This window comes from Lactuca saligna, chromosome 5, assembly GCF_052625555.1.
Source record: "Lactuca saligna cultivar CGN05327 chromosome 5, ASM5262555v1, whole genome shotgun sequence".
Lineage (NCBI taxonomy): Eukaryota > Viridiplantae > Streptophyta > Magnoliopsida > Asterales > Asteraceae > Lactuca > Lactuca saligna.
In genome coordinates this window covers 32,847,375-32,873,101 of record NC_136421.1, presented here as the reverse complement: position 1 = coordinate 32,873,101, position 25,727 = coordinate 32,847,375, and the positions used below count along the sequence as shown (strand labels likewise).

Here is a 25,727-nt window from a genome sequence, read left to right as displayed (position 1 = left end):
GATCTGAGCTTCTGGAGCTCAAACAAGTCTAGATCTAGAGGTTAATCAACTCATTACAACCCCTAATCCATAATCAAGCTTGGAAAATGGATCAAGAAGGACTTTAATTGTGTTCTAAGGGACTTTAAGCATAAAAATAGATGGAAACTGAGTTATACCTCAATGAATCTCTGAAATAACACCTGTTGGAATAGTGTCTAAGGTGCTGTTTGTTTTTTCTGAGACAAAATGTCTGCAGTCTGCGGACCACATCTGTAGACCTCTGCAGTAGAAGAGGTGGACCAAACGTCTGCAGTCTGAAAAAAGAAGACTGTTTGTTTTTTTAACATCTGCGGGCTATTAAAATAAACTGAAATCTAAATAAACTTATTTTTTAAAACTTCAAAGCGATTTTTTTATATATTTTTACGACTTTATTATAAATATATAACGAATCTAGATCAACTTTTATGTATTAAATGGTATTAATTCACATACATATTTGATTAAAACGAACAACTTTGATTGTAAAGTTATAACTAAACATTATAATTAGTGATCAAAGAATTTGATACATAAATAGATGGAAATAAACTTCGATTTTTTCAATTAAAATCTATTAAAAACGTACGATAAATATTTTCTCGAGAAACTGATGATACTCTATTAAATAAAGTTTTACAAAATTTTGGCAAAAAAATATAAGAATATATTATGATTTTTTGTTCATATTTATATAAACAACTTCAACGACTATTATTATAATAAATTTTTATTTATAAATTTGTTAAAAATATCATGTTTGTATCGTCAAATGTTTTTTTTAAGTTTTGTAATTTTTTTTTTCAAACTGTTTATCATTAATAAAGTTGGAAAAAAATATAAATTGAAAAAAAAACTTAAAAAAAATAAAGATATATATGTTTTTTTAGGCTAGAAGATGTCTGAAGATGTTAGAAGACTCTGGTCCACATCTGCGCCAAGAAGAGGGCGCGCAGACATTTTTAGGTTTGCAGTCTTCAAAAAAACAAACAGTCTGCGAAGACTAATGTCTGCGCGTGGTCTGCACAGCACAGACAGAAGAGGTCTCGCAGATCTACAGACAAAAAACAAACACTACCTAAGGCTGCAACTATATTAGGCAAGTATTTGATCCGGTTGTGCATGGTCCTTTTGGGTTGCCTTCACCATAGCAACTTGATGGATGATTTGTTAAAAGAGAGTAAATATTATAAGGAATAATATATGGTTATTTGATTAATATAAGTCATAGATTAATTGGAATTAATTTGGTGACTTAAAGAGATTAATTAAATAAAGGGGTATAAACTGTCAATTGTTTGATAGTTAAACTTTAGACTATAAATCCATTGGGATATGCTTTGGACGAATTCTATGAGATATAGGATAGCTAAAATCGTCCAAAGGCTTATCTATGGAATGGATTTGGATAGCCTTAAGAGAAGATTATCCAATTAGGGTTTAGGTTGTAACCCTTAAGGAGTCTACAAGTATAAATAGACCCTAGGGGTGAGGGAATTGAACACACCATCAAAAGTAGAGATACTCTGGTCGAATTCCTCCCCTCTCCTCTCTCCTAAATCATCTTGCTTGCTATTGGTGTTTGTGAGCCATTAGAGGAGTGACATTTGTGACTCTAGAAGCTCCAAGACAACAAGATCAACAAGGAACTCAAAGGTATGATTCTAGATCTGTTTCAATGTTGTTATTTAACCTAATTAGCCATTAGAAGTCTTGGATTCAAAGCATGTTTAATTAGAAAGCCTAGATCCAAGCATTAGGGTTTTGCATGCGCACATAGGAAAGTTCTTATGGCTAAAACCCATCAGTGGTATCAGAGCCTAGCTTGGTTTTCTTTAAATTGTTGCTTGATTAACTGAAACAAACCTGCACAATTCGATTTTTGGGTTTATGAGTCATGGACTCGGCGAGTCCGGGCGTCTGGATTAGGCAAAACCGGGATTTTTTCATGTTTATCTTATGGAAACTTACCTTAATCATATTAGATCAACCCTAATCCGGTTTTTTTGATATATATGACTATAATCTTGATCTAATTAAAGATATTTATCATCTAATAAAATATTTAATTTCCTTATGTGATAAGTGATTAATTATTTTGATAATTATCTTAAAAGAAATCTTGGATAAATCAAATAAAGATAATTAGGATATTAATTGTTAATTGGAATTATTTGTTATTTGATCCTTCATGTTTTAAATGTTTAAAACCTACCCTAAAGTTTTGAAATTTATATTTGTGATTAAAAGTTTTAATTTAGACAACTTAAATTTCAAACCCTAGATTTTAAAAAGTTTTAAAATACAACCCTATACTAATATGATATTACTAGAATAATATATATATGTATAACTAAATGCTAGTCTTACCGTTAGTAGGCCTCATTCACGAAGCCGATCTATAAGGTGGGTATAAGGTTGTGGCCTATAAAATGGCGCTTAATGGGTGTACACTCACACTCACCGCTTGCTTGATTGGTGGAGGGTCGTTAGCCGAACGGGTAGGATAGGGCAACCTCATCTTCTCATTAAAAGTATAATAAGAAATACAAAGTAACTACACGTTTTAAAATTTTCCCAATCTTAGTTACTTTAGGAAAAGTGAATTGATGCAATCCCATGAAATTACACTTTGCACCTTGCTAAGAAGTTAGTGGAGCATGTGTGGTTTACTGGCACACTAATTGGTTCTAAGCGAAGGTGGCAAAGGGTGATTCATTGTTTATCATAGTTCGATGGAGCGTGTGTGGTTTACCGGCACATCGAATAGGTGATCGTTACAATGAAGGCACCATGTGAATTTGCATGGTAATTCACACCCGCTTTGTGATCCTCGGCATCCCAGTCACAAACGAGAGGGGCATATCGAGATTTAAACATGCCATTGAATAGCTTCAATGAATCTCATCCGAACCTAGGAATTCTCAAAAAACACTTAGGACTAATAGTTTAAGTTTTGTAATGGAGAATTAGTGAATCGTCATTCACTTACCTTCAATTTATTTGCATGTTAGATTACGGCATCCCTTCTCTAGTATGTAAATGTTATTGTTGGATCCTAGCCCTAATTTTCTTATTGGGTGATAATTAGGGATTATTATTCTAATCTATCTTTGTCCTTTTTCTAATTGAAGATGTCGAACGCAAACAACACTGCTGCTAGTTCTTTCACGTTGATGAGCCTTTGCCAAAAGGTCACCTTCGATGGAACGAACTTTAGCGAATGGATAAGATACATTCGCACCATTGCTCGCTATGAGGATAAAGAGTATGTCCTCGATGAGAAGCTCGAGAAAATCAACCCCGAAGTTGCTACTCCCGAAGAAATCACCGCCTTTGAAACTCATGAGCGAGATGCAACGAAGGTACATTGCATCATGATCGCCACCATGAACTCTGAATTCCAAAAGTCCTACGAGGACATGTATCCATACGAAATGCATCAAGACTTATTGGAGAGGTACCACCAAAATGCGAGACAAGAGCGTTACGAGATTTTCACTAACATGATCTCCGCTAAGATGGGTCATGGAGAATCTCTTACCGTGCACCTGCAAAAGATGCAAAGGTATGTCGACCGCCTTCGCAAGTTAAATGTTGACTTCGCTGTAGACTTGGCGATCGACATGGTGCTTCACTCTTTGCCTCCAATGTACAAACAATTTAGGATGACCTACCACATGAACAAAGAAGAGGTCACCCTAAGCAAACTCCAAGGTCTCTTGAGGGTCGCTGAGAGAAACTTCAAGGACAAGTCTGTTGCACCAACTCCCAATCTGTCCGCTGCTCCTGTCTTGGCTATTGGTCAAGGGAAGGGAAAGAAGAGGAAAGCTTCATCGAATAACTATCGCAAGGTGAAAGCCCGAGATGGTGCCTCTTCTAGTGGGACCAAAGTTGATCCCTCTAAGCCCTGCTCCAACCCAAAGGAGGCAGAGTGCCACCACTGCCACAAGATAGGACATTGGAAGAGAAGCTGCCCGGATTACCTGCAAGCGATCAAAAAAGGAAAGATCAAGCCATCTTTCGCAGGTATATACACAATCAAATCTAATGATTCTAATCATGCTATTTCTTGGGTTCTTGATACCGGTTGTGGTTATCACATTTGTTCTAATGTGCAGGGACTAAGAAGAAGTAGGGATGTAGAGCAAGGAAGGATCAATCTAATCATGGGAAACAGAAGATCGTCGCCTGTGACCAAGATTGGAGTGTATTCTTTAGTGCTTAGGAATAGTTTGGTTTTAGATTTGAACAATTGTTGCTATTCGCCAGAAATGGCTAGAAACATCATTTCATTTCATGGTTTATATAGACAAGGATTTAGATTTTCTTTTAATAATGAGAATGGTTCTATTTTGGCTTATCTAAATGGTGTCTTTTACTTTGAAGCTATACCATGTAATGGAATATATGAAACTGTTATGATTGTTGATAACTTAGGAAATGATGTTTTGAATATTGATTCTTCCACTAGTATGGATAAAGCATCCTTGTGGCATTGTCGTCTTGGACATGTCAACAAGAAACGCATAGCACAACTCCAAAAGGATGGAGTGTTGGAGTCATTCGACCTTAGGGAAGATGACACATGTGAGTCTTGTTTACTTGGAAAGATGACTAAGTCACCCTTCACGAGTACTTGTGAAAGGGGTGAGGGGCTATTGGACCTAATACATACCGATGTATGTGGACCCTTTAGATCAACCACGAAGGATGGGAACCGCTTCTATGTGACTTTTACCGATGACTATAGTAGATATGGGTATATCTACTTAATCAAGCAAAAGTCAGACACCTTTGAAAAGTTCAAAGAGTTCAAGAATGAAGTGGAGAATCAATTGGGTAGGAAAATCAAGATGCTTCGATCCGATCGAGGAGGAGAGTACCTAAGTCTTGAATTCCACGATTATCTTAAGGAGTGTGGAATAGTTTCGCAATTGACGCCTCCTAGGACACTGCAGTTGAATGGTGTGGCAGAAAGGCGTAATCGAACCTTATTGGATATGGTTCGCTCTATGATGAGTCGTGCTTCACTACCTATCTTCTTTTGGGGGTATGCCTTAGAGACTGCCGCCCATATCCTTAACCGAGTCCCTACTAAGAAGGTTGCCAAAACACCTCACGAGATGTGGACAGGGAAAGCTCCCTCGTTGGCACATATCAAGGTTTGGGGTTGCGAGGTTTTCGTAAGACGAGATACTCACGACAAGCTTGAACCTCGAAGTGAGCGATGTATTTTCATCGGCTACCCACAAACATCCTTTGGATATCTCTTTTATAGACCGAAAGACAATGTTGTCTTTGTTGTGAGGAGAGGAGTTTTCCGAGAGCGAGAACTCATAAGCCAAGGAGACAGTGGGAGGCAAATCGAACTTGAAGAGATTCAAGAATCGATAGATGAAGGAACCTCTACCGCTGGCATTCAACCCGAGGAGGAAACTCCGGTTGAACCGATTGACGAATCCTTACCTCTTAGACGTTCCGATAGAGTTAGAGTTCATCCCCAGTTTTATGGATTTCATATTACTACCGAAGGGGACACGTATATTAGTGATGGTACACTAGTAAATCTTGATGAACCTAATAGCTATAAGGAAGCCATGGCAGGCCCGGAGTCTGCGAAATGGAAAGAGGCAATGGATAGCGAGATCCAATCCATGTACGATAACTAAGTTTGAAGTTTGGAATTTGGTTGATTATGTGCCCGAACGTAAGACCGTTGGGTGCAAATGGATCTTCAAAAAGAAGACCGACGTGGATGGGAACGTACACACATATAAGGCGCGATTGGACGCGAAGGACTTTACTCAAACTCCCGGAGTTGACTATGATGAGACCTTCTCACCAGTTGCGAAGATTAAATCTATTAGAGTGATGCTAGCAATTGCCGCATTTCATAATTATGAGATATGGCAAATGGATGTCAAGACCGCTTTCCTTAACGGAAAGTTGGCTGAGGATGTTTACATGGCTCAGCCAAAGGGGTTTGTGGATCCTAAGCATCCGAATAGAGTGTGTAAGCTTGAGAAGTCCATTTATGGACTTAAGCAAGCGTCTCGCAGATGAAATCTTTGCTTCAATGAGAAAGTCAAAGAGTTTGGATTTGTACGAAGCGAAGACGAATCTTGTGTAATGTCAAAGCCAATGGGAGTATAGTAAGCTTTCTCGTTCTATATGTCGATGACATATTACTCATAGGAAACAACATCCCGACTTTGCAGGAAGTCAAGTCCTGGCTCGAGAAGTGTTTCGCTATGAAGGATCTCGGAGAGGCTTCTTACATTTTGGGAATAAGGATAGTAAGAGAAAGAAGTAAGAGACTAATTGGACTTAGTCAGAATACTTACTTAGAAAAGGTACTAAAACGTTTTAGTATGGAAAACTCAAAGAATGGAGAATTACCGATACAAGGAAATGCCAAGTTGAGTAAGACTCAAAGTCCGAGTACCGAAGCTGAGATAGCAGAAATGAGCCGAGTACCATACGCTTCCGCAGTTGGCTCAATCATGTACGCTATGACTTGTACTCACCCTGATGTAGCCTTCTCTTTGAGCATGGTTAGCAGATACCAAGGGAACCCTGGCAAAGCACATTGGATTGCGGTGAAGAACATCCTTAAGTACCTTCGGAGGACGAAAGAATGGTTCTTAGTCCTTGGAGGGAGTGATGACTTGAAGGTGCGAGGGTATAGTGACGCCAGCTTTCAGACCGACAGGGACAACTACGGTTCGCAGTCGGGCTGGGTCTTTACCTTAAATGGAGGAGCAGTGACATGGAAAAGTTCCAAGCAGGAAACCGTAGCTGATTCAACGTGCAAATCAGAGTACATCGCAGCGAGCGAAGCGTCGAAGGAGGCAATATGGCTAAAGAACTTCATTGGTGATCTTGGAGTTGTGCCGGCCATAAAGGAGCCCATGGAGATTTTCTGTGATAACGAAGGTGCGGTTGCCTTGACCAAGGAACCGAGGGATCATGGTAGATCTCGACATATCGACAGAAAATATCACTTCATTAGACATCGTGTAGAAGAAGGACAACTCGTAGTGAAGAGGATATCATCAAAAGATAACCCAGCAGATCCGCTTACAAAGGGACTGAGTAGGGTTAAGCACTTGCAGCATACTAGGAGTATTGGGCTGAAGGATGATATTAGTATAGATTAGATAGTGTTAGAAACGTATAATAGATAAATGTAATTAACATTTGATGATTAAATAAAGGAGTTTTATTTATGAGTAAAGTTACTGTCACATGTTAATTGTTTAACTATTGTTTCACTTTGCATGTTTTGACTTCCAGAATAATTGAGTTTATTAGGAATAATCGAATTATTCAAATGGTCCACAATCGTTCATATGTTGGGAGTAGATATGAATGAAGATTGTCATGAATTGGTGTGTAGAATGTCTAAATGGTGTTAGACATAGCAAGGGTTGCTGCAACGTTCATGAGTGCTTATGAACTGGTTTTGAGCATTGGAATAAACCCGCGCTTGCTGGAATCACCTTATGGAATACGATATAAAAGGTGATCGCAAGACGATAATATCATATAGTCTTAAAACCTAGATATATGGTTTATTATTTGTTAATTGATTGTACATTGATAATGCGAAAACGCATCAGTAACTCGTTGTTATAAAACGCATTGTTGTGTATAGTTGGTTAATGAATAAGTAAATGCATATAAGTCGAAGTTTATCTGTAACTTTTATCTAAGAAGGTAAAAGCGATATCTCGGCCGCTCGATGATTTGATTTGACTTATGTGTCGGGCCCGGTCAGAACTGAATTGATGTGTTTGATTAAGTTCTATGTCAAATAAATCAGAGATCGAGAAACCTAAATGCTTGACTAACCATTCCATAGGATTGTCGGCATGATATCTAACAGAGGACTGTACGATCCCTTATCTAAAGGACAAGATTGATTATATCAGAGTTGACAACGTCTTTGAGAGCTACGATTGCAAACCGAATTGTACTTGTATAGTTACTAGACTTATCCAAGTGGGAGACTGTTGGAATAGTGTCTAAGGCTGCAACTATATTAGGCAAGTATTTGATCCGGTTGTGCATGGTCCTTTTGGGTTGCCTTCACCATAGCAACTTGATGGATGATTTGTTAAAAGAGAGTAAATATTATAAGGAATAATATATGGTTATTTGATTAATATAAGTCATAGATTAATTGGAATTAATTTGGTGACTTAAAGAGATTAATTAAATAAAGGGGTATAAACTGTCAATTGTTTGATAGTTAAACTTTAGACTATAAATCCATTGGGATATGCTTTGGACAAATTCTATGAGATATAGGATAGCTAAAATCGTCCAAAGGCTTATCTATGGAATGGATTTGGATAGCCTTAAGAGAAGATTATCCAATTAGGGTTTAGGTTGTAACCCTTAAGGAGTCTACAAGTATAAATAGACCCTAGGGGTGAGGGAATTGAACACACCATCAAAAGTAGAGATACTCTGGCCGAATTCCTCCCCTCTCCTCTCTCCTAAATCATCTTGCTTGCTATTGGTGTTTGTAAGCCATTAGAGGAGTGATATTTGTGACTCTAGAAGCTCCAAGACAACAAGATCAGCAAGGAACTCAAAGGTATGATTCTAGATCTGTTTCAATGTTGTTATTTAACCTAATTAGCCATTAGAAGTCTTGGATTCAAAGCATGTTTAATTAGAAAGCCTAGATCCAAGCATTAGGGTTTTGCATGCGCACATAGGAAAGTTCTTATGGCTAAAACCCATCAACACCAAGATATCTGGCCTCCTTCTTCTCCTCTTGATCTACTCTCCTTCATCTCTCAAAATCTTCAAGAAATCACACCAAAACACTTCAATCTCACAAGAAAAGGGGGTTAGGTCGATATAAGGAGCTCTGAGGGTGAAGGAGTCGGGATTGGGGCGCATAAGGTTGATTTAAATAGGGTGCAAACCCTTGAAATTAGGGTTTCATCCAGACAAGGGGGACTCGCCGAGTCTAGAATGTGGACTCGCCGAGTCGCCAACTTAAACGTGCTCAAAATCCCGACTCTACTCGGCGAGTCGGGCCTACAACTCGCCGAGTCCAAGGCTAAAAATGTAAATTACTTATATAGGTCATACGTACCAGCAACCAGGTGCTACAAATAGAGTGTTATTTACATTACAGAGATTCCTTAGACAAAAGTCTGGAAATTGAACTGGCAGAGTTCCTATTCGATGAATACTAGTTTTCGGATAGTCGAGGATCACAGGGCTTCATCGGGATACTAATTCTAAGGAAATTTGGGGGTTAAAACCGGAAGAAATCAAGAGAGAATTGTATGGAGGGTGTACGTGATGAAGTGATAATCGAGTAAAGAGAATCAAATCAGAGTAAAAACGATATGAAATGAACACGAGATGTAAATATAATCTTATTTCAGCTCAATTATACTTTCACAGTTTTACAGAGAGTAAAAATACAAGTTTTGTAATGACTCTTATCTAACTCTAAGTAAAGTCCCTATTTATAAGAAACATGAAAGTATAAAAAAAATACTAAGGCATAGACATTAAGCTTCGAATACTAGACATATTACTAAATACATTACAAAATAAACGAAGGGTATAGACTTCGACTCATTACAATATGACTTCGACCCTTACAGTAAAGAATGATCAGGAGTGACTGACTATTTATAGGGCCAAATTGTCATATGCGCGTTGTGCAATGGCCTTGTTGGCCCTCTCTACAGCTAAAACGTGTCCGTTTTTTGCTGGAGCCATATCGTCCCTTCTAGAAGGTATGTGCGCCACGCACATGCACATCACGTATTTCAGATATTCAAATTTGCATAACTTCTTCATGCGGACCCGTTTTTGACGTATTTTATATCCATCCATAGCTATCAACAATATATAAAACTTTAATTTAGACTCCATTGGTTAGTTTTGACTTAATTTATTTCACACAGACTTAGACTATTAAAGCCCATATAAAATGCCTAACTTTGTCATCCGACGTCCATTTCAACTATTTTAATATCGCTGAACTCCTTTAGCAAGGTCTTCAATTCTCGTTTAGATTATTTCGGCTAAAAATCGACCAATCTAAAATTCGATTTCTAAGTTGTATACTGCTATGCCGAATCTTAGAAAAATCATAATTTCCTCTAATGAAGTCAGATTTAGATGTTCTCTATACGCACGTTATTTGTTTAACGACTACTACCACTTTCGTTTAGATCACTAAGACTAAAAAGTAATCTAACAAAAATTTACCTGTTACGATGCACGTTGTCGTATTGGTTTGAATCGCGAAACTTCGACATATCATAATTCATTCGTCTTACATCTGATTTAAGCTTTCCTTATATCTCTTGAATCATTGTTACGACTTCTTCAACTTTTGTCAAGGATATTTGTCTTAATTATTTTTCTATTTAGACATGTATTTTATTCTTATTTTTTTTATATTGTTATAAGCACGTGTACTACGAATAAGTACACATGGAACATATAATATTCACAAAAAATTTCTTTATTAGACCAAATAGGTTACAATGAATGACCCTAACTATTACATCACCTTATTAATTGTCTAGTGAGAAACACTAGGGTTACAAAGTGTGAGTTATGTTTTGATGCATCACATAATTATGTATCATTATTACATCAACTTATTAATTGTCTAGTGGGAAACACTGATTACAAAGTGTGTGAGTTATGTTTTGATGCATCACATAATTATGCAAGCTATGCTTCAATGCACCACTATATACTAATGAATTTAATAATCTCATAATTTTATTTAATAAGAAAGTTTCATATGTAATATCTTTTTCCTACATGGTCTACACCATTGTTCTTAAAAATACTACGAATGAATTTTTTACCCTTTGGTTGATGATCACTCACATAAAAGATTAGTCGTCGACACACATTCACTTTAGTAATCAAATCAAGAGATATGTAAACAATACCGATTTTCCAATATAACATCTTCTGGAATATTGGGAAATGGCTCGTTATTCTGTCAATGAATAGCAGTAGGAGGATGGCTCATATATCATTTACTCATTGAATAACAATAACCTTTTGCATGGTGTCCTACCAACACCAAGGCTAGGCGAAGAATGCTGACATACATCCCTTCTTTATCTTCAACTAAAGGTTATATGTAATAGACTTGTATAGCTAAGTGGTCGTCTTTTATTCTCTTGGTTTGATGATCACTCGAACATAAACACTTGTATTGAAGATTAGTAAAAAGGATACATCTTTATTAATATTTTGGAACATGTTATTCATTTTGCGAATATTTTCCTGATTCTCAAACATGTTATTGACAATGATTTTCGAACACGCTCATGATTTTGAACATTGCTCATGATTTCCGAACATGAAAAAAATTATACCACCAAAAATTGGATAGATAGGAGAATCGTTTATATAGCTCAAACAAAAACAACATCAATGGACATTTACAAGTTTTGAACTTGTTATTTACAGAGAAATTTCGAAAAAAGATTTTCAAAATAGTGTTAGTTTTCGAAAATCACATAACTTTAAGCAGAGGGAACCACTATTGTGTTCGAAAGTAATAATTGAGTTCAAAACTCCTAATTTTTTGAACTAAATTAAATAGTCATGTTATTTTTCAATAAAATTAAAATATGGTTATTGTGTGATTAGGCTTGCAAATTAAATGTGCGTGTTATGTTGTATCCTTACAGATACCACCACCAAGGTGAAGCTTTACAACCTCTATAACGTTTTTCCTGCTCTAGCAACTTGCTAATGGCTTAATGCTATTTTTTGCTTGACAAAGAAAAAGATACCACTATCAAAAAGTGTGGCTTTGTGATTATTATTTGTTGATTAAGTCTTTCAAAAAAAAAAAAAAAATCTACGCTTAATCCCACAAACTTTAATTTTGAAGTTACACGTAGTTGTAAAAAGAAGACCTATATATAGATATGTTACCAATAATGGACATATGTATGCAAACATTTTAATAGTACCATTCTAGAAGTTCTCATAAGTCATAACTAAGTACGTACGTATGGCATTAACCATTTGTGTGTTTCTATGATAACAGCAATCGTTTTCAAGTCGAAGGACTAAAATTGTAGGTTGACTGATACTTTATACACCAAATAGATACTTTTTTCATTTCCATTTCAATTTGTATTTGTTTTTGCTTTTTAAAGCTCACCCATATAATTCCCACTCATTGTCTTTGTTGCTTAAAGCTTGCCCTCCTTCCTTATCTTCCCACGTATCTCTACAAAAATCAAATGCAAAACAATTTTCAATATTCAACATTTCAAGAGAGAGACTGTTCATGTTTTTGAAAGAGAAAGAAATTAAGACCCACAAAACCCTAATTCAGTTCACATAAGTGAAGTCACACAGTGTGTGTTTGTGTTTGTGTGTGTGTTTCTTGTGGGTTTTAGTGCGTGTATTGTGTAAGTTCATGCGATCATGGATGGTGGTGATGATCACTTCCACCATCGCCCAAATTTCCCTTTTAAACTACTTGAAAAGAAAGACGATGAAGCTGCCAGCTGCTCCTCCTCCGGCACTGCTGCTGCATACCCTTCTCTTGCCATCTCCGCCGACACTAATCTAAACCCTGGGATTAGATCCAACACCTCTAATATGCAAATTATAACCACCGCCACCACTTCCTCCGCCGAGCCTTCAAAGAAACAACCCCCCAAGAGAACTTCCACCAAAGATCGGCATACAAAGGTCGATGGCCGCGGCCGCCGTATCCGTATGCCGGCTTTATGTGCCGCAAGGGTTTTCCAGCTTACCCGTGAGCTTGGACACAAGTCTGACGGTGAAACCATTGAGTGGCTCCTGCAACAGGCTGAACCTTCCGTCATCGCAGCCACCGGAACTGGTACTATCCCGGCGAACTTTACTTCACTCAATATCTCACTCCGGAGTTCTGGGTCAAGTATGTCGGTTCCGTCGCAGCTACGATCCACTTATTTCAAGCCGAATTTCACTCTCCCACAAAGGAGGAATCTTTTTCCCGGAATTGGGTTATCTCCATCGGAGAATTCTTCGTCTAATCTTTTGAGTTTTGGGTCGACGATGAATCTGAATCAGATGTTACAAGCGAAGCAAGAAATGAGGGATAATACGGTCGAGTTATCAGAGATGGAGGAGGGAATGGGAAGGAAACGACGGCCTCCGATGGAGCTGGATTTATCGTCACAACACCAACAACAGATGGGAAACTATTTGATGCAGTCAAGCGCCGGAGCGATGGCGGCTAGTCACCCATCGATTCCGGCGAACTTTTGGATGGTCTCTAATCCTAACCAACACCAAGTCATGAACGGCGACCCTGTCTGGACTTTTCCGAACGTAAATAACAGTGCTGCTGTGTATAGAGGAACGGTTTCTAGTGGCTTACATTTTATGAATTTTCCGACACCCGTCGCGCTTCTGCCTAGTCAACAACTAGGAGCGGGAATCGGCGGTAACAATGGTGGTGGTGGTGGTGGTGGTGGTGGTGGTGGTGGTTGTTATAGTGAAGGGCAATTGAACATGCTTGCTGGATTAAATCCTTATCGGCCAATATTCGGTCCAGGGTTATCTGAACCTACGGCGAGTGGGTCTGAGTCTCAGTCTCACCACCGCAGCGGCGGTGGCGGTGATGATCGGCATGATACAACCAGCCACAACTCGTAGACGATTCCCGCCTCCACAATCGTGTTGTTAAATTTGATGTGTAAAACACACACGTGAGGTTTGATTTTCTCCAATTTTTTTTGAAAATTTTCAAAAACAATTCTTAAATATTCTGATTTTTAATATTTATATTTAATTTTTCCATTTCATCTGTGTGATTAATATAATGAAAATTTTCAAAGGGTTTGGGGACGAAAATGTGGTCTTAATATTAGAAAAAAAAAAGGTCCCATTATAGTTTTTTAGTATGAATTTTTTATAGTATCTATTGGTCTTTAATTTAATTACTTATACGAACAATTAATTGAAAGTATTCAAATTAACGATATGAAATTACCATGCTTGGTTAAGGTAATTTACTTATATATTACTATCGTAATTTGTAATTAATTCACAAAGAAACTAAATTGCTGAATTGATATATCAGTTAAATTAAATTGTTGATTGTTAGATGATCAGTTAAATTACTTATATGTTAAGGTAATTTACTTATATATTACTATCGTAATTTCTGATTAATTCACAAAGGAACTAAAATGCTGAATTGACATATCAGTTAAATTAAATTGTTGATTGTTAGATGTTCATATTAGTCAACCATTTTTTTTAATTATCTACATTTATAGATGTTTGACCATATTAGTCAACCATTTTTTAAAATTATGTTGCCGGTGTGTGTTCATAATGGATGCTATTACATATTTATGCAGATGTGTCTATTATTTCTTATAATAACTTAAACATAATGTTTATTAATAAGAAGCCTTTTTTAGAATATTTTGGATTAACTTTTAATTACATCATATTAAGAGATAGGTAAAAGTACTTTTTTAACCCTGTGTACTTGGTAAAACAATGTAATTTGATCATTATAACTAAAAATAACTTGAAGTTAAGAACGAGTTACGACTCATTCGTTGTTATCATGACTTACAAACGTGATAAAAAACAACTAACTAAACTAAATTTCATGGACACCTTTTTTCATATGATTGATCTTTTGATCTGTTAATTGTGTCGTATATATTAATTTAAGGTAATCAAATTATATTGAAGAAGGTTGTAGAGTAGTGGCGAGGGGGACATATGTCCTTTCACTTTACAAATGAAGGATTGTTGGGGTACGTAACTTAATCAAATCAAGTGATTTGGCATGTGATGTTCATTTCTTTAACTAACTAAGCTAGGTGTGTTCAATCATATGATAGATTGATAATGTCAAATGATTAAAAAAAAAAAGTAAATTGCATTCTCCGGATGATCACCACTAATATTTTAAACATATATGTTTGAATTTTGCATCTTATGTATATAATATCATATTTCAGTCGCTACACTACTATTACAAGGCTATCAAATGATGTATACATTGTCGGTGAAACATCTTTTGTATATTTCCAAAAGATAAATAAGTTGTAGCAAACTAAAAAATATACCACATTGATATGATTTAAGATAATTATATATATATTTGACCGCAATACTTTGATTTTTTTTTTTTTTTTTTTTTTTTTTTTTTGCTAATAAGAAGTATAAATTGACGAATACCAACCAAATTTTAGCAAAACTGGTCTAATAACCAAAATCGACAGTTCTTCAAATATTGAAATCAATACCAAAATTGATTAATATGGTCATTTGGATTTTATAATTAGTCATAGGACCAACGAGATCGGTCCTAATAACAATTGCCTATTTTTTAAATTTTGAGCTAAATTTTGGTTAAACATTGTAAAGAAACCCAATATATACATAATGATCAATGATAATTTAGTCAAAGTAATTGGTAGCTGCAAGCTAGAAACTATAATTTTTATTTGCGTAAAAATGTTGAGAGAGGATAAATGTAGACTTTTTAAAGGTGTACATAAAACATAAAATATAAAAGTTGAAAGGACCTAATAGCTATCAAAAGTTACCTGGCGTAGCTTTTGTATTATGATTTTTTTTGTTTAAAATAAAAGTATTAAGCTGGTATTCGCTAACAAATTTTTTTCTTTAAAGATAAAAGCTAAAAGCTCGTAAAAATTCTCAAAATTTTAGTGACAAACACATGTAAAGTCAAATCTTAAAAAAAAACATATTTATAAATATTTGAATCTATATCGATAATGTACCCATGCAATTTGAGTGGGAGGAAGTTGAATGCTTAAACTTATTGAAATATTGTAAACACATAGTAGGGAAGTCTTTATATTGATATTTTTTAAGAACATGAAGAACCTTAAAGTTCATACTCAAAACATCATATATACTTATAAAGCTAGCATTTTTTTTCTTGAATCTCATGCATTTGAAACCCAATTTTTTAACTTTCTCAAATCACATTCATTTGAAACCCCATTTTTTAACTAATGCAACTCAAAAATTTTCTTAATTATGATTTAGCACTCAAAAGTTTTATAACTTACATTATGTTTAATTAGTATTTAGTGAAAAGTTTACTATAAAAAAGTTAATTTTTTGTGTCTTTTGTGTTATATAAAACCTTACATGTAAGAAGGATTTAAAGATATTGTGATTTAAAAGTTTTCATATAGTTGAAGCATTCATGATCCAAATATGATTGATTTGAAGAAATGGATTATGTCGTATCAATGGTAATTGTAATATGATTTGTTTCTTTCAACCAAAACAAATGAAGTTTTTCTATTATTTCTTTATATTCACTTTCTTAGTTAATCTTTATATGTGATTTGTGTGTATTACTCAATCTTGAATGTGACTCTCCAAACATCAATGTTTTGCTTGGAATATTTTTATGATTTTTCTTTTTCAAGAAAAATATTTTGATTGCAGGTTAATAAAGAATTGTCATCAAGTTTCTATGGTTGAATGATGTTAAATGAAGAAAGAAGATTCATAAAATGGATATAGGTTTTTTTTGTTTGAGCAAAGTTGATGAATGTTAGTTTTTTCTTTTGATTTAAATGTATGTTTATGTAACATCTTTATTTATACATTCAACCACCTAATGCTCTTATTTATTTGATTGTAGTTATTCAATTTTGATTATGTTTATTTTCTATTTTCTACTATTTTTTTGTTAGGTTATCCTACTCAACATATTTAAAAGACAATATTTAAAAGATAACATAATTTTGAACATTTGATATGTAACTATGATAGACTTATCATGATATGTTCTTCATATAAAAGTAATTTATCCATATTACTACGACAAAAATTACATATGATATTTACAAAAATATATATCTTATATGTGATTTGTTTAACATGTATATGCACCTATCTATGTTATAAATTTATAATTAAATATCTTTATATTTAATAATTGAAGGGATTAAAATGATGAATCAAAACCAATTATTTAGACGAATATAATAGTAATAATAATAATAATAATAATAATAATAATAATAATAATAAATATACATTTCCAAGTACCGCATTCATTTGAAACATACACTACAACTCAAGAGTTTTCTAATTTATATAGATTTATTATTTACAAAATAATAATAATAATAATAATAATAATAATAATAATAGTAATAGTAATAGTAATATTATATATATATATATATATATATATATATATATATATATATATATTTCCAAGTACAACATTCATTTGAAACTTACACTACAACTCAAAAGTTTTCTAATTTATGTATATTTATTATTTACAACTCAAGAGTTTTTAACTTATGATTATTAATTAGTAATCACTAATAATTTTTTATTGTCCTTTCTTTTATAAGGTTGTAAAGTTTTGCTCATTAAAAAAATTAATGTATTTGAAGATATTTGTGATTTAAATATGAAGAGTTAATATAAATGTTATAATAGATGTTTTAGTGCTTTTATGTTATTAAAGTTATAGTGTTTATTTTTCATATTTTTTATTATTCGTTGTATATATATATTTTTTAATACAAATGTTATAATAGATGTTTTTCTATTTTTATGTTACTAAAAGTTGCAGTTCATATATTTTTTTACCCGTTATATTATCATTCATTTGATATATAATTTACACAATTTTAAACGATTTATAAAATTATCAAATAATTGTATATATCACAATGATTTAAAAATTAAATTATAATGTTTAATAAAACTAATATGTTAACTATATGTTTGCTTTATTACTAACATTTTGTTTCAAAATAGAATATATTAAATAATAATTTGGTAAAAGTTATTATTTTAATTATATAATTCTACTCCCATGCAACACGCGGGGATTTGCCTAGTTTTCACATATAAAATGAACATCAATATGAAGATGTTAGGTGCGTTGATGTTAAATGATTTCAAAAAAGATAATATGAACGAACATTGTCAAAATATACAACATTTTATTGTGTAAATGGTACGTAGACTTTGAGTAGTATATTAAGCGATGTTGATACTCAACTTGAGCACATGATCTAAAGATCCTTATTTGATGTTTGAAAGATGAGGATGTCTAGTAATAACCTGAAAATACACAATACTCGGTTTTAATGGCATGATTATGAAAACTCCTTAAAGAACATTAGAATATGTAGTGATGGGAAGTAATAGTGGCGGCGAGAAACAAAGGAACGTAGGCCAAAGGCAAATAATTATGTCATCCAACAGCAATGACAATTTTAAGTTACGAGAAATTTTAAGTTTTGTTTCGATACCATAGAAAATATCAATTATAATTAGAATAAAATATATAACAATCATATACGTAGATACATAGCAAGATCAAATCATATATATATATATATATATATATATATATATATATATATATATATATATATATATATATATATATATATATATATATATATATATATATATATATTATCCCTAATAAATGGTCATTTAAAGTTTACCAATGATAAAATTGGATATATGAGTCTATGGTATTACTAAATATGAAGTCATCAATGAATAAGATGGTAGAGATGGGAGTCGTGGAGATGAGTGGTATAGTGTTGAAGATGGTTGAGAGCTTTAGAAAGTTGTTAAGAGTTACAAAGTGTTATTGTTGGTGGGGGTGTCCAAAGGTTATCGAGAGTTATTGAGAGGTCCTAAGAATTGTTGATGGTTGTCGAGGGTTACTACGGAAGCCAAATGGGGCCAAGGAGGTGGTTGAGGTTGGTAAAGGCTATTGAGGGTGGTAAACGGTAATGGATGGTGGTGAATGACAATTGTGAGTTTATGTTACAAAATTTAGTGAACTATAAGTAGAAATACAAAAGGGAGGTAAAGATAGACCAACTATAATCTTATAATCTGTTAAAATGATTTAGTATTTAAAGTAGGAAAATGCTAATAAAAAAAAAAGAACATTACAAAATTAGTTAAGGCTAGAATTGGATTTTGAAGTAAACCAACTTAACTAATTTTGAATTTCTTACTTCTATTGTAAATCCAAAACTTGTGTTTTAAAATAATTTTTTTGGTTTGTTTTGTTGGAAAAGAACAAAATTAGGAAACCTCCACAAATTATGTCTTAAAAAAATGTTGTGGAACAACGACCTCGAAAATGTTTCTTTGAATATCATGTAGTATTATATTGATCCCACTAAGTAAACAACTTATTCAACGTATAAAATTGGAAAATCAAAACTCCAATATGGTGCACCTTGCTTCTAAACCATGATAGCCATATCAAAACCATAATCTTATAAATACCAAGACTAAGTACAACAAAACTATTGTATATGTTAACATCGATAAAATTCATATTATTTATTTTGATATGACAATTCAAAAGATAAGTTACATTGACTAATAGAATTTGTACATAATCTTTATATTTTCATATGTCCTTAAACCATTATATAGTGTTTTTAATAACCTTTTACGTACTTATGTTGGTGAAAGTACCAATGAGAAAAGACACAGGCATAGTGTTCCTTTTATAGTTAATATTATTTAAAATCCCATCATATGGTACCATATGTATACTGGCATATGAACAAGGGTCTAATAACATATTTTGTGAGAAACGCCAAGGTTTGATTCTGGATTTGTGTGTCCATATAAAATGGTCACCTCTATTCTCTAGAAAGGTGGGGAATTGTCTAGTTAAGGAGGGTTTTTGTATAAAGTTTAAATATTAAGATGACATATGTCTAATTCAACACATAAATAAATATCAAATTAAAATCTGAAGGTAATATGCACAATGAATGGTGAAAAACGTTACATTCTGCAGTTTTTTTTTACCCTTTCTTCTTATGGATAAGAGTGTAAACGAGTCAAGCTACTCGTGAACTATTCGAGATCGGCTCGTTAAAAGCTCGATTCGAAACCGATTTGAAACGAGTTCGAGCCGAGCTCGAGCTTAATATTAAGCTCGTTTATTAAACGAGCTCGAGCTCGAGCCTATATCACTAAGCTCGATTAGGCTCGCGAGCCTAAACGAGCTTTTATATAATATACTTTATTATTATTTTTATATATTAAAATAAAAACATATTTGGGGAATTAGGAATTTAGGTTATTAATAAACGAGTTTCTTAACAAGCTCGAGCCATACTGAAGCTTATTTAGGCACATCGCACAATAAACGATTCGAGCCCAAGCTCGAGCCAAGCTTGTATAATTATTTACGAGCTCGAGTTGAGCACTGTACAAAAAACGCTCGAATCGGGCAAAGCTCGAGCTCGAACCTTGTATAACTTAAACGAACCCGAGCCGAGCCTGATCAGGTTCGGGCTCGGCTAGGCTCGTTTGCACCCCTACTTATGGATAATATAATATTTTCACTTAATGATATTTTTATTATATATATATATATATATATATATATATATATATATATATATATATATATATATATATATATATGGGTAAAGTGAATATACCTAACAACCTTATATAAGCTTAGATACCTAACCTTATCAAACTACGTGATTTTGCATTAAATTTTCATTGCAATCATCCAAGGTTCTTAAAGTTCATCCCTAAACTTGATTTACTTCAAAAAATTTTGGAAATTCATCATTATATTTCTCCTACATCCTTTCATTTGTAGCGGTAGGATATGAAACCCATCAGGTGGTATTCGATAGAAAGACGTAATGTAAAAGAAAGATATTGTTCAAAATCCAAAGATTTTGGAAGTAATCAAGTTATAGGGTTGAAGTTTAAGAACCTTAGGCAATTACAATGTAAATATGATACAAACCAATGTAGTATTATGGAGTTAGGTACGTAAGCTTATATAAGGTTGTTAGGTATATTCACTTTACCCTATATATATATATATATATATATATATATATATATATATATATATATATATATATATATATATATATAGGTAAATTACATGTGTGATATAATGGGCCAGACTATACACAATAGGCCAAATCCAAAATAAATATAATCCAAATATAATGCAATAATAACATCCCTTTCTTGTAGGTGTAATTTGGAATAATCCACGATGTTGATTTTTCATTCCATATAAAGAGAATTAATACATAATAATTACAGTTTGGCTAATACATGGACTAAGATAACACAATAAGTTAATACACAATACACCAATATAATACACTAATACACCTCTACAATTTGGTCGGTAGGTCGAGAACATACATAGTAGTCTTAAAATCATCTGAGAAACATGAAAAAATAATGACATAGCAGATTTGCTACTCTTGAGGTGCTACTCCTTTCTAAGGAAGATGAAGGAGCAAATGGTAACATTGGTTCTTTAACGGTAATGGCTAAAAATAAACATTTTTTTGTGCTCCAAGGGTTTAAAAATTGCAAATTATAAAACAAATCTAATTCCATTTTAAATTGGATCTAATCTTGACCCCATTCGTTTGTTCTCTTTCATTGTGTTTGCGATCTTTTGAAGGAGCAAGAGCTCAAGCAAAGGTGATAAACTATAATTTCAATATTAACCATCAATTTTCATCCAAATCGCAGGAAATTATCAAAAAAAATTACAAGGCTAACATCGATTTACCCGTAAATTTACTTGTCTCAAGTTCAAGTTTCGCATCTTAGTTGATGGATTGCAATTAGAAATTTTGATTTCAATTTCAAGTTCAGCATCTAATTTGACCTACCCATTTGTAATGTATCTTTGATGAATTGGGATTTAAATAACCCATTTATACAAAATCTAATTAAGACTATCAATGATATATTTTACTAGTATATTTTCCTTACAACTAAAGAACATTACTTAAGATTCTAATTGACTAATCTTGTTCCATTTGATCCCCATTGAGGAGAGAGGGGATTGTTGTGCCACATTAAAATAGATTTTTGGGATAAAGGATAGAGACGATTGTTGAATTACTTTCGTTTCAAACTTTATGTAGGTTTAGTTTTTTTATTGTTGAGTTCAAAGTAATGATCATAGTCTATTTGTTAATGGTTATCAATATCATCTTCTATTAAAGTACTTCGATTTGGAGTCAAATTTGTTGTTATTGTTTCTTTAATTTCAAGTTATCTGGTGGGTTTTGGCTTTCAAATTTTACCAGAATTAAGTCATATATTCAAGTAAATGTTTAATAAAATGAAATTATATCAGCCTTTACTTGTAAAGTGTAAATATTGTTATAACCTTACATGTTTTTGTTATTGACAACGGAGTGATGTTTAAAGTAAAGAACATAAACCGACAAAACCAGATGTAACTCCTTTTCTTTTCAAACTTCATATTCTTTCTTGACAAAACCAGATGTAACTCCTTTTCTTTTCAAACTTCATATTCTTTTTGGTATAGTGTTGCTTCTAAATTTATGATTGAAGTGTAGAAAATAAAGTGACAAAATCACATGTCCTTAACTCTAAAATTTTGCTCAAAATCCATAGCCTCAATAGTATGTGGTTCTAAGGTGTAAATTGACCCAATCCTATATGCTAAAAATTACATATTTTTATACGATCACATGTACGAATAGAATGTCAAAAAAAATTGTGTTATCCCTTATCCTTTTTTTAAATCGCCTGTATCATTAAAGTTCCAAAATCAGTAATAAAGGTTATGAAATCTTTGTGAAACGGTTTTTTGGGTGGTGAGTTGGGAGATAGAAACTTAGCATGAGTTTCTTGAAAGAAAAGTATTAGTTGGTAAAAAAATAGGTGGCTTTGGGGTGTGAAGTTTGACTTCATTTAGTCGTGCTTTATATTTAAAATGGCTTTGCTGGTTTCTCTAAAGCAAAAATTATTTTTGAGATTTAGGGCTCGTTTGTTATCGCTTTCTCATCGCCTCCATACGATTTTCCCCTTTCACTTGAAATTACTCCCACCGGCGATCTCTACGCACCATCCATACCTCCGGCCAACGCCCTCCGCCTACGACGCTCCTCGCTCGTCCTTCGTTGCTCCAAGTCGTCATCGCCGCCGCCGACTCATCAGGTTCGTTCTGTCCCTTTTCGTTCTCCTCTCTCGTTTATCTTATCTCCCTTTCAGCTTGTATTTTTAGTTTAGGCTCCATTAATGGTGAAATCCCATCTATGATTTTGTCAATTAAAAACCATCTGTGTTGTTAATTTCTCAGATACCATCTATTTATCTCTTTGATTTTGTTCGTTTTGGTACTAGAATCAAACTATTCCTGTTCATCTAAGCTTTATCTGTTCCTCTCTTGTGATTTTGTTTAGTTTAAGATGTAACTCAGCTCTTCATTTTTCCTGTGTTTGGTTCTGTTTTCTGACAGTGGGTGTAGATTTGTAACATTATTTCTTGGGAATTTTGTACATGCTTGAGTTTAATCTGTTTTGTCACTCCTCATTCTCGTTTCTCTTTTCTTATCTCCCTCTCAACTTGTATTGTTACTTTAAACTCCATTATTGGTGAAACCCATCAACCATTTTGTCAAATAACTTCCTGTTGTTGATTTCTCAAATAACTTCTTGTTAATCTGTTTGATTTTGTTTTGTTTTCTACCTGATCTAATTGATTATGCTTTGCTTAAGATGTAAATTTCATGTAGTTTACTTCTCTTATACCAGAAAATTATTAGTTGTTTCTTGTTTGAATAAGTAATTTTCATGTTTCTTGTTTGAAATCCTTTTGGCACCGAATCTGGCCATTAGGGGTATTGTTGTCCAAAAATATGTAGTGTCTGTTTTGTAATTCAGTTGATGATTTATGTTTGATTCTTTTTTGATTTTGATGAAACGGGTTATACCATCATAAATGGTTTTTACTTTCATTGAATAATTTGTTATATATTTTTTTTGGATTCATTGTTTATAGCAACACTTCCTAGAGGATATAAACAATAATTGAAAAAGTAATTTGCAAGAACTCAAAAGGGTAGCTTTATGTTTTTTGAAAAGTTAATGTGATTGGGAGAAAACTTGCATTTTTTTGAAATTGAAGGAAAAACTCACAAACTTTAGAGTTTCTCTTTAAACTGTTTAGTTTCAAACTACATGCTTCTAGTTTCAAACTCTTTAGTATAATGCTTTTATTCACTTGAATCAAATGTTTCTATTTTATTCACTTGAATCAAATGCTTCTAGTTTCAAACTCTTTAATATTTTCTTACAAAATACTATAATTCTATTAAATTGTTTGTAAATATTATTAAATGGATAGGTTTTTCAATTTATTAAAAACCAACATGAATTATTCGTATTTTAATATGAGAAAAAAATATGGAAAAAGACAAAAGACATTTGACCACTTCCAAAACAAACACCACCTTAGAGTATAAAAGCAACTTGTTGTGACGACGATATGATGAATACAACCGTGAATTCCCACTCGATTAGCAGTCCTTGGCATTTCCATTTCTCTCAGCAGAAATGATATTTATTTGTTGGAGTTTTATAAGATTAAAGTGGGCAGTAAGAAAAGTTCGAAAGCCCATGAAGATCATTGGTTGGGAGATGAGGTTTTCAAGGATAGATTTCCAAAAAAAAATTGTTGTTGGATAATATAACTCGTGTATGGTTTTAAATTTTCTCCTAAAGGGAAGTTGATAAAGAGAAACGTGACACTATATTGATTTTGATGCAATAATGTGTTATCTCTGATCAAAGTGATATGTGTAGTTGGAGTTAGGATTCGATGGTTTCTGATTTGGTGTTCTTACTAAAAGGCTTTCTTTATGATGCCACTTTGGTTACAAGAAACTCTCGTACGAGATGAAACAACTTTATTCTCATCAAACTCAATGTTATAACATGGAAGATGCATATTACTAGGATACCGACCAAAGTATTTTGGTAGACAAAGGGATATTTTTGGAGTCTCAAGTTGGTTAATAATTGAATGTCTTATTTCCTTTCCATAACTCAGTTGAAGATAGGTTTTTGTGTTTAACTCAGATTACTCTTAATATATTATCATGTAAGTGCTTCAACATAAGTTGAGGCTAGCCCACTTGGTTAACATGGAGATTTATACTAACAACTAAATAGAAGGTCTTAGGTTCAAACCCAATAAGAGGAGAAAAATATATAATTATTTACCGTTTCAAAAAAAAAAATGTAAATGCTTCAACATAGTTATTATTATGACTTTATGGACCATTTGGTTTTTTTTTTTTTGGAGCAATGTCCTAGTTGGAACGACAAAACTTAAAAACTAAGAGATTTTTTAAAATTTGGTCACAAAATCTTATTTATAAATGGTTAACAGGAACAAAAGTTATAAAATAAAATGAGTTTCTATTTCTCTTTTGTTACGTTACTATTCTAACATATTTGCTAGTGTTGTTTTTATAAAATAAAAAAAATAAATACTTATTCACTTTTCATTTGTACCGTGTTTTTGAGGCACCTACTAATCAAAAAGTCTCAAAAACCGGTAACCGTATTCAATTCAATCTTTTTATCCAACCAATATGCCATCTACTTTCAAAAATTAAATTTTGGCTCAGATTTCAAATTTTGTTATAAATTTGTTCCAAAATTTACACATTTATCCCAAATTTTAAACTTTATTACATATTTGATCCAAAATTTACCATTTTGACCCAAATTTTAGAATTATAGATACCTATTTTATAAATACCAATTTTTATAAATATCTATTTTAATAAATACCTATTTTATAAATAGGTATTTCCCATACAAAAAAGC

At 33.1% G+C, this 25,727-nt stretch overlaps 1 protein-coding gene across 1 annotated transcript; it reads left to right on the top strand.

Annotated features, from left to right (window-relative positions):
• Positions 1-12,224: 12,224 nt before the first annotated feature.
• On the top strand, positions 12,225-16,710 carry LOC145048884 (transcription factor TCP15-like). Its single transcript, XM_078997513.1, has 2 exons — positions 12,225-13,762; positions 16,504-16,710. The coding sequence occupies exon 1, from the start codon at positions 12,481-12,483 to the stop codon at positions 13,702-13,704; it is 1,224 nt and encodes a 407-aa protein (XP_078853639.1). The 5' UTR covers positions 12,225-12,480; the 3' UTR covers positions 13,705-13,762; positions 16,504-16,710.
• The last annotated feature ends 9,017 nt before the right edge of the window (positions 16,711-25,727 follow it).